Source organism: Mus pahari, chromosome 14, assembly GCF_900095145.1.
Source record: "Mus pahari chromosome 14, PAHARI_EIJ_v1.1, whole genome shotgun sequence".
Taxonomy (NCBI): domain Eukaryota; kingdom Metazoa; phylum Chordata; class Mammalia; order Rodentia; family Muridae; genus Mus; species Mus pahari.
In genome coordinates, this window is record NC_034603.1 from 14,432,889 (window position 1) to 14,443,861 (window position 10,973).

The following is a 10,973-nucleotide window of genomic DNA, read 5'->3' on the forward strand; positions in this document are numbered from 1 at the left end:
GCTGGGATTAAAGGCGTGCGCCACCACACCCGGCTTCAAGTATATTTTAAGCAAGTCCTTAGGATTAGTTCATACAAAACTCTGTGTCACTGAATGTTTTGGGAAAGCATAATCATTTTTCATGTTTTCATGAACTTTTACATTTATTATTTTAGTCCTGATTCTCCTCACTTCTGTTTTTTTAATAACTTAAATACTCCTTTTCTATTTATTTTATGTGTTCATGCACTGACATGTTCCCAAGTCGTCCTTAGCCCAACCACTTACTACACCTGATTTATATGGCATTGGGAATTGAACCCAGGGCTCGATGCATACTAGGCAAGTACTCTACCAACTGAGCTACATCCTCAGTCAAGATTATTTATTCTAAACATTCTTTTCACATCAAAACATTTTTTACATATCAAGTAACCCTAAAAAGAAGTAATGTGAAAAGTTCATAGATAGTGCTTTTATGAACTGCATAGGGATACAAATTCAATGAATTTCCTTTATAAGAATTTTAACTGTACCATGACTCACAGGGTCATGTGTATAATTTTTCTCCCAGGGCATGAGACTAGTTTTAATAATTCAGTGTGGCAGGAATTTCACCTTCCTAGTGAAAAACTGATCATAAACATTTTTGCTTCAAAGACTCCAGCTGCTTCTGTAAATGACTTCGTTTACATTCCTACATAACTAACACCTACATAGTGCTAGTTGCGTAGTTATGGTACCTGCTCCTTAATATTAGTGGGAAATAAACTAAATGTTAATCACTGTTACAGATATTAATGAAGCTTGCCATCCAGTGTGTCTCTAACATTACTGTATATATCTTCAATATTATACTGTCTAGGAGTCATTCTAAGCTCCAACTTAGAATGCTGAGTTCAGTGACTGTGAGGAATTTTGGAATCTTGGCAGTACTTTGGCTATATTATAGTGTATGTTTTCAGGCACTTTATAAGTATAGATGAAGGTACACTTCACTTTAAAATTGTGTACGTGGCACATTAACTTAGTCTCTTAATTTTTGTCATATAGGAATACCTGATACTCCCTTCAGTAAGGACAGAAATGGTCATGTGAAGCGACCCATGAATGCATTTATGGTTTGGGCAAGAATCCACCGACCAGCACTAGCCAAAGCTAACCCAGCCGCCAACAATGCAGAAATCAGTGTCCAGCTCGGGTTAGAGTGGAACAAACTTAGTGAAGAACAAAAGAAACCTTATTATGATGAAGCACAAAAGATTAAAGAGAAGCACAGAGAGGAATTTCCTGGTAATCAAATGAAATGAACAAAGGCTCTTTCCAATTTCTTTTAAATTTATTTAGGTAAAGATTAAGTTAGGTTGAGATTTCCTAATCTATGTGAGAAAGAAAGTAATAGTTAACTTCATAATAATGATTGACTCAATACTAAGCATACATTTTCTTAAATAGAATGCAGTTGTGAAGTATCTGACCTCATACTTAGCAGCTACTGCAAATCGGGAGGCACTTGGTTTCCTGTAGTTTTGATGAGATACATATAGGTACATACGAACATAGACATATAGCTGTAGCTTTACAGTTTACTGTAAATCTCCATGGTCCTGTTTTGTAATATACTAGACATATTAAGTAATCATGGCAACAGAATGAACAGTTCCCACTTAAAAGATATTAAAATGTAGTAATTAATATTCTTTTCCATTTCAAAGTTAAGTGGGTATCAGAACACAGTCCTGTGTTTTAATTAATAGATTTATTCATAGCATGATACAGTTTGAAACACTGATTCATCCTCAACAGAAACGGAATTAAGATAAAGGTTGAGAACTATGCATGCTTTGTGGCTTATAGTTCTGTGCATAATGGGAAAAGATATTTTCTTGAAATATAAGCAGAAATAGGAAGAGAGATTATGAAGTATCACCTTGACAGAAGCAATGATTATATACATGACAGTGCCACACTTCTGAGTTTGGGGAGAAATTAAGGTGTTTATGGTTTTAGCAATTGGCAAGCCTCAGAGAGTGACTTCTTAACGCAGGCATAAACATAGTGGCTGGTTACTAGTGACGGTTCCATTGTAAGCCACAGACATTTGTATATTATAGAATGCGAAAGGAAGAGATAAATAATGTCTTATGGGGTATCTTTCTTCACTAGAGAAAAGGCTTTGGGATTCAAACTTAATGATTGGAGTAGATTCTACCATGAAATCACCTGAGTAGAAGGCATTTGACCTTCCTCTCTATTATGGGTTATGTTAACAAAATTAGAAGCTATGTGTATGTTAAAATGCACAGTGCAGGATTTGTTCAAAGATATAGCATCATAGGAGCTGGAAAATAGACCTTTATACAACCCATATTTTAAGACGAAAGTGTGCAGTGTTTTATATGAAAAGGCCAGAATTTGTATATTCATATTAAAAGTCTCTCTTTTTCTGTAGGTTGGGTTTATCAGCCTCGTCCAGGGAAGCGAAAACGCTTCCCTCTAAGTGTTTCCAATGTATTTTCTGGTGCCACACAGAATATTATCTCTACAAATCCCACAACAATTTATCCTTATCGCTCACCTACCTACTCTGTGGTAATTCCCGGCCTTCAGAACACCATCACTCATCCAGTTGGTGAGTTGGTCATATTGTAGATTATTTGTAAATTCCTACATCAAAATTACATTTCTGTTAAACTTATAATTTAGAACAACAGTAAAGAAATAAAATCAGGAAGGGAGAAAATAAAACATTTAGTGGGAGATGGAGCAATAGCAGATCCCTGTGGAAACTGACTTTCTGCACAATTCAGGCTGGGCGCCTAGATGAGTCAGATGCTGAAGGGAATCGCTGCTGTGGTTAAACAGGAGATAGGGGTGTTTATCTCCTCAGCATAAAAGAACCAATGGTGTTTGAGGCTCCTGTCAGTGGAACTTAGGCTACTGATCTATTGAAGAGCATTCTCTTGCTGCTCCAGAAAAGCAACGGAAGTTATCCGTTTTCTAGAAATTTTTGTTTGGTTCATGTTCCTTATTGTCTGGTCTATGGATGGCAAGAAAAATTGAGATCCTCAAATCCTAACTACCTGTTGCATCATTGGCTTGTTCCTCCAAAACTTTTACAACCTATAGCCTCCTCTTAAGGAGAGTGTCATCCATTCACTATTGCTGTTGCTTGTGTCTTTTTTTTTTCTTTATTTACATTACAAATGCTATCCCGAAAGTTCCCTATACCCCCCCTCCCCTACCCACCCACTCCCACTACTTGGCCCAGGCCTTCCCTTGTTGTTGCTTGTGTCTTAAAGCTTCTCTTTCCAGTTTCTGCCTGTCTAAATCTCCTAATGATAAAGCTGGCCCTGAGTTAGAGATGGATAGATCATGAAAATGGACTTCATAGTATTATACATTTTCAGTATTTTTAACTAAAGATTTTTATTTTATATATACAAATGTTTTGTTTTCCTATTATTAAGTTGTGTGTGTGTGTGTGTGTGTGTGTGTGTGTGTGTGTGTTAGATTCCCTGGGACTGGATTTGCAAGCTGCTATTTCAGCACTGGGACTTGAACCTGGGTCATCTGCAAGAGCACCAAGTACTCTTAACTTCTGGGCCGTCTCTCCAGCCCCCACTCTCAGTGTCTTTTAATGTCTTTTAAACTGTGCCATCTAGCCAATGGGAGAAGCACAAAGCTGCACTCAAGCCACCTCTGTTCAGGTGGCAGATGGCGAGATCTGATCTGTAGCCTTGATTTTGCAATACAGTCGGGCACTCTTAGTGTTGCCTATAAGACTGTGTTCCAAACTGGGCTTTATCTTTGTTTTGATTTTTCACTGTTAGATATTATTTTTTATTTTAGTACATGCTCCTTTTTGTCCCCCCCCCCAGATGATACGTGCATCTATTTTGTCCATTTTTAAATGCTCATGTTTCTCAGGTACGGATTTATCAATGTTCTTATTTGAAACAGTTGAGATTTTATACAGTATATCACGTTTATACCATTTGTGCAAAGATGGGAGCTGGAAGAAGACTAAAGTTTTTTTCCTGATAATGGTAGGGTTTGTGCATTATGATTTTGTTAGTTAAATATGGTAGGTAGAATTACAGCAAGCAGCTCAGAAACACAACAGTAAGTAAAAACGTGATGAGACTTTGTCACCTACTCTAAAAAATTGTTTACAATGATATTTCTTGTAGGGGGCAGAGATGGTAAAGATCCATTTCTTGGATCTCAAAACATTTTAATAAAGATAATTTGAGAATTGTTTTTAGATAGGTATCATTCTTAGTGAGATTTACTTGCTACCATGCTGTGTGGTTGTGCAACTTTGAAATATGTTCAGTTATTTCCATCAGCTTATATTACTTAGAGGTGATAGTGTAACTAGAAAGTTTGGAAATTTCACATTCTAAAGTATCCATAAAATTATTAAAGTTAGTTAATAGATGATATCACAAGTTCCTTAAAGAACCATAGTTGGTTAGGCATAGTTGCACACACCTTTAGGGAAGTAGAGGCAAGTCTATGAGTTCAAGGTTATCTTGGTCTACAAAGCAAGTTCCAGGATCGCCAGGGATACACAGAGAAACCCTGTCTCAAAAAACAAAGAAACAAACAGAAAAACCCATAGTTTTAATCTTTGCAGATACTGGTTTTAAAATACTTTGCTTCTATGTTTCTTTGAACTAGTCTTATGTTTTAAACTAATTTATGATAATTTTGTTCATTTAAACATATATTTTATTCTTGCAGAAGAATGATTATCAAAGAAGTGAGGCATATTTTTTTCTTTTACAGAAATAATTCTAGTAATTTTTGTGCATTTATGATACTATATAGGCAATCAACTTTTTAGATACAGAAAATAGATTCTCTACATTAGTGTGCTCAAAGTCACCAGTTGAATAATAAGTTGTTCTTGTTTTGTTTCTGTTGCTGTGATAAAATATCTGCAGGGGGAAAGGAGGTTATTTTAGTTCATGATTCCAGGGTCATAGTCCATCTCTGGGAAATAAAGGCAGCAGGAACTTAAAACAACTAGTCACATTACATCCACCATCAAGATCAGAGAGACTAAACGGATACACACTGCTTGTTTTCTTGTTGGCATGCACTCAGTCCAGTTTCTCTACTCTTACCAGGACCTCTTGCCTAGGGAATGGTACCACCCACAGTGGGCTGCATTTTCTCATATTGATTAATATAGTCTCTTACAGACATACCCACAAGTGAGCATAACATGAGCAGTCCCTCACTGAGACTCTTCCCAAGTGATTCCAGGCTGTATGAAGTTAACATTTTAAAGCTAACCATCACAGAAGTGATGTAGACATAGCAAAATTGACCTGGCAGAACTACTTCTATCTATATTATTGAATATCTTATGCTTTACCTTTGAGTTTCTATATAATAATTACAAAAATGATACCTGAGATCTATTTTTTTAAGTTTGTAAACTTACTATTATATTGTATTGATCCCGGAGTCTTAAACTTCCTTCTGTGAAAAATAGGTTCAGGAATCCTAAGATAGTAGGAAGGCTTGGATTGAGTCTCCACAACTCTTCAGTTGCCTTTGAAACTATTACTGTCTAAGCTCGTGTTTCTCAACCTGTGGCTTAAGACCCCTTTGGGTTACACAGATATCCTGTATATCAGATATTTATACTAAAATTCATAACAGTGGCAAAATTAGAGTTATAAAATAGCAACAAAATAATTTTATGGTCAGGATCCAAACAACATAAGGAACTATAGTGAAGTAGCACAGCATAGGACATTTGAGGACTATTGGTCTAAGCAATTTCAATGATTTTGCTCTTTCTGGTGAAGAATTTATCAAGTCAGGTTGCCTTAGAGTCACTTGGTTTTTGTTAAGTCATTTTTTTCCCCAAATACCCAGTTTTTAAAAAATAATGTATGTGTGTGTGTGTGTGTGTGTGTGTGTGTGTGTGTGTGTGTGTGTAAATATGTTCACACGTGTGAGTGACATGGGTTCTGGGATGTAAAAGTAATTTTTTTGTTTGTTTTTGTGTTTGTTTTGTTTTGTTTTTCGAGACAGGGTTTCTCTGTATAGCCCTGGCTGTCCTGGAGCTCACTTTGCAGACCAGGCTGGCCTCAAACTCAGAAATCTGCCTGCCTCTGCCTCCCAAGTGCTGGGATTAAAGGCGTGTGCCACCACCACCCAGCCTTGTAAAAGTAATTTTAAAAGTGACAGTGTTTCTTTATCACTGACTAGCTTCCAAATGAATGAGAGTGAGACTAAGGTTTATTAACTTACAACACAATAACTGAGCAGTCATTGATCAATGGCTAATCTGGTTACCTCTCAGCCTAAATCCCCTAGATACTTCCATTTTAGTATTGTCTGACTCTCTGGGCTTCAGATGTTTTCCCATTGTATCTCCAAGACCCCTTCCTTGTGGCTGAATCCCTCTTTTCCCTCTCCATCTCTTCTCCCCTGGCTGGCAGAAGTCCCACCCTATTCTCGATTTTAGCCAGCCATTGGCTGTTCAGCTTTAATTGACAAACCAGGGGTGAAAAAAAATGGGAAGCAATGTTTATACAACTTGAGAGAAGAGATTCTTAGAATAGCATTATGGTGCCATGTCTGGATTGCAACAAGTTATAGGGGAAGAGAAATCAGCATTTGAATAGTATCCATTATTTTATTTGTAGGCATAGAAACATTATGCCTACAGGGAATCAAACATTGGTCCTCTGCAGTTAAAGTGCTTTTAATTGCTGAGCTATCTCTCCAGCTGCCTAAGTTTTATTTGCACTGACTTAAAACACTTAGACTAATTTTTCACATAGCATTTTGATAGGTTTTGACCAATTAACAACTTTATAATTCAGGAGTATGTTTTTTCTCCTCTGATTTTAGCATTATTGTCTAAACAACCACTTTTCTATGAATGTTTTATTTTAGCTGTCCTTTACCCTTAGTAGTCTCCTACCCTTAACCAACATTTATGATGCAAAAAGTGAGTAAAACCACATTATTTCATTAGTGATTTAGAAACATGTTATTAAATATTTCACACCGAATTCATGAATATTCTAGTAATCTTTCCTTTTGCTTCTCAGTCAGGCTTACTCCATTTCCTGTGCACTCTACCAAGCCTCCTGCTTGTTCTAATAAGCAACCATTTGCCCTGCGCCACACTTTCCCAGAACATGTCATGTCATTAAAATATTAAATATATTTGAAAACTGAAAGTGCAATTCAAGATTTTTTATTTCCGTGATTCTTTCTATATGCATTATCTTCTGGGCTAATTCAGGGCCACAATTGCAAGCCTACTTGTGTGACCCATCTACTGCCTAATACTTACCAGGTACCTGCTATGGCCCAGGTTGTGTTAGAAACAATAGGAATATGTTTCCGTAGAGTGTCTTGTCAAAGATTTCATAATGTAGTTGTACAGAAGATAGATACAGATAAATCTATTTACATAAATATACTGTAGCTGTTTTCAGACACACCAGAAGAGGGCGTCAGATCCCATTAGAGATGGTTGTGAGCCACCATGTGGTTGCTGGGAATTGAACTCAGGACCTCTGGAAGAACAGTCAGTGCTCTTAACTTCTAAGCCATCTCTTCAGCCTGAGATAAATCTAAACTTTCTATTCCATTTAGATACTCTATTCCCTTTCTATTCCCTTATAGAAACTCTATGTTTCTATCAAACTCTATAGCAGCTTCTTGTCTTGTACAGTGCATTGTTCACTCTGCTTTAATACCACACTCTAAGCTCTTCTGCTTCTAGTCTCTGAAAGTGCTCTTATGTTATGGTCATCTAGAATCTTCTTCATGTATGTTTTACCAAACGTCTTGGGTGCCACTCATACTAGCATCCTCATTTTATATTAGTATTCACATTTGTATTCAGGCTTTGGAACCTCTGTAGACTATATATTTCTTTTACCGACTGCTAAATATCTACTTGGCACATAGATACATTTTTCATTACTGAGTTCTATTTTGTTTGTGCAGCCTGAGCTTGGTTTTGTTGGTTATATATCATCACTTTGTTGATACTCTTTTTTACTCTCCAGAATTCATACATTTTCTCTAGATGTTTTAGTTATATTTACTACCAGTCTTTGAGTTGGTGTGCCATTTAGTTTATGTGCTTCTTAAATAGAACAGGAAGAAAGAAAGCTTCATGACTATTACTGTTCTAATCCAAAAGTCAGCAGGTCTGTCTTGTCCTTAAGATACATTCTAAGAGTTGCTGTATCCATTAAAAACTCTCCTTGACGCTCCAAAAATCTGCTTGCAAAGTTGTATAATTCTAGGGAACATAATCATTTTGACTCTGAAGCTATAGCAGCTGTGGCTGTCAACAGGCATGAAAGGGAGGGTCTCCATATTCCTAAGGCCTCCCGCCTGAACCACTGGCTAGTGATGGATTCTCATCCACCCACCGATGAGTCCACCAGGCTCCAGTCAGTGGTTCCAAGCCCACAGACACATAGGTGGCCTTGATTAAACTCGGTAGGCCACAGAACAAAACTAAAAGCCAATACCTTTCCAATTCTCAGTTTCCCCCTTTGTCTTCTCTTTATCCCAAGCCACTTGCTGGTTCTCCTTATTAACTCTACAAAGCTGCAGTGGTTTCTTCTTCTTTGGGACTGAGTGATGAAGACATGCAGGGAATTTTGTTTTTACAGCTATTCTGCTTTTTTATACTTGAATTGGTTATTTGGATTTTGGACTTTTCTCTTTTGTCCCTGTACACCGAAAGCTGCTCTTTCTTTCATGTAATGGTTGGACAGTTCTGTCTACTTCAAGAGCAAGCTTATCTTATACTCACATATGGATGTTTCTGGATGCTAAATATGTCTCTTTCAAAAGGCAGCTAATGGATGAAGTCTTTTTTTCCCCCTCTGTAGCTTTGACATCATTAGAATGTGGCCTTCTAGGGCACTGTATTCATGCATTCAAACCTGCACAAGGCAGCCAGAGCGTGGAGGACCACATGGGAGTGCACTCACTGCAGCAGTGATGGGCACTGCTTATATCGTATTAGGTAGCCCTTGCTGCTCCTAAATGCCAGGGAGCCAGGAAACTGTAGTTCTACTGTGTACTAGAAAAAAGCGAAGCCAAATCACTGGCTCATTTCTAATGGTTAGTGTCTACTTTAGTTTAACAACTGTTTGAGTCATTAGAGCTCTGAGCATTTTTTTTGATCTTCCATATCACTGACTTATTGAAGGTTGTACACTTTTAACTTCCAGCTTATCAACCTGAACTCTAACATTTAAAATGTTTCTGGAAAACCCTGTAACAAAATATCATAGTTGATAATATATGTCAGTAACTTGTCATTAAATAATACATGGTTATCACTGTAGGCCCCCTTTCCCTCTCTTTTATACAGCTATCTTAGAGCACTGGAAAAGACAATATACCCTTTTGTTCTGTAAAGTTCTTGTAGCCTATTTTTTTCTGATAACTAAGTGCTTATGCTGGGTATAGGAAAAAGAGCTCAATGTCAAACACAGATTGTTAAGTTAATGTCTTGAGTATAGTAATAATTCAAGAAATAAAAATTTGAGTTAGGAGAGTTGACTCAGTGATCACTAAGATCACTGACTGCTCTTCCAGAGGTCCTGAGTTCAATTCCCAGCAACCACATGGAGGCCCACAACCATCTGTAATGGGATCTGATGCTCTCTTCTGGTGTGTCTGAAGAGAGCAATAGTGTACTCATATGCATAAAATAAATAAATCTTTAAAAAAAATTTGAGAGATTTTACAAGTTCACCTGGCCTTGTAATTGTCGCAAGGCACTTTAGATTCCTTATAGCAGATCAGTGTAGAAGTATCTGCTTAGGTTCAATCGTTTTTCCTTCAATCAAATCTTAACTCTTTCTTTAAAGATTTGTGTATATGTATTTGTATGTGTGTGTACGTGTGTACAGAGGCCAGAAATGTACTGTTGAATCCTTAAACTGGCGTTACAGATGCTTGTGAGGCCCCTGGCTTGTTATAAAAGTTCTGGGATCTGAATTCTTGTACTCATGATTAAAAAGCAAGTGCTCTAATTACAGAACCATCTTTTCAACCCCTCTGAACTATTTTTTAATTCAGGTTCTTGGCTAGATCCTGGTAATAAACATAAGTAACTGAATTTAGCATAATAATACATACTTGTCATCCCAGTTCTCAGAGGCAGAGGCAGGACGATTGGGAGCCTGAGGCCAGTCTTGGGCTAAGATTAGAATGATTCCATTTCCACCCTCCTGCTGTACTTCGCTGGGCAATGGATGGGTGGGGCTCTTCCTACTTTGGCTTAGAAGGGCATTACCTGCCTTTACCAAGGGAAAGAAGGAAGAAAAGGGAAGTCTTGCTGAATAAAGTTGAAAGAAGGTCTGCATTTGGGGCCACTGAGAGACATTTCTAAATGTAGCATCTGTACTTAGAATGTGTTTTCATTAACAGACACCTAGTTGTCTCTATTCCAAAGGCTTCTGTTTGTATTTTGTCATGAAAGCTTAGTTCAATTTATTCTGCATGTGTGGTTTGGTATATAATAGCATCTCAACCAGCAGAGCTGTCTTCTTTGGGAATGAAAGGATAAATCATGGCTTTTACTTTAAGAGTTCTGCCCTTTCCAATCATGTCCTGCTCAGATTCTTTCCAAGTCTGTCACAAATGGCTAACCCATGATAGATCCTATTCTTTTTGCAGATTTCCAGCTATATTCACTTAAAATATAGTAAAGTGAAACCATTGTTTAGTTCTTTCAACTATAAAGTGTCTTTATTTATTTATTTATTTATTTATTTATTTATTTATAGTGAAACCGTTGTTTAGTTCTTTCAACTATAAAGTGCCATTTATTTATTTATTTATTTATTTATTTATTTATTTATTTATTTATTTGAATCAGGGTTTCTCTGTATAGCCCTGGCTGTCCTGGAACTCACTCTGTAGACCAGGCTGGCCTCAAACTCAGAAATCCACCTGCCTCTGCCTCCCAAGTG

General features: G+C 37.2%; 1 protein-coding gene across 1 annotated transcript in view; it reads left to right on the forward strand.

Moving 5' to 3' along the window:
• The window catches only part of Sox30 (SRY-box transcription factor 30), a 33,742-nt gene that overhangs the window by 1,764 nt on the left and 21,005 nt on the right, over positions 1 to 10,973 (forward strand). The window contains exons 2-3 of the mRNA XM_021213936.1: positions 1,033 to 1,272; positions 2,432 to 2,611. Coding sequence (XP_021069595.1) covers positions 1,033 to 1,272; positions 2,432 to 2,611 — 420 coding nt within the window. The remainder of the gene's footprint in view (positions 1 to 1,032; positions 1,273 to 2,431; positions 2,612 to 10,973) is intronic.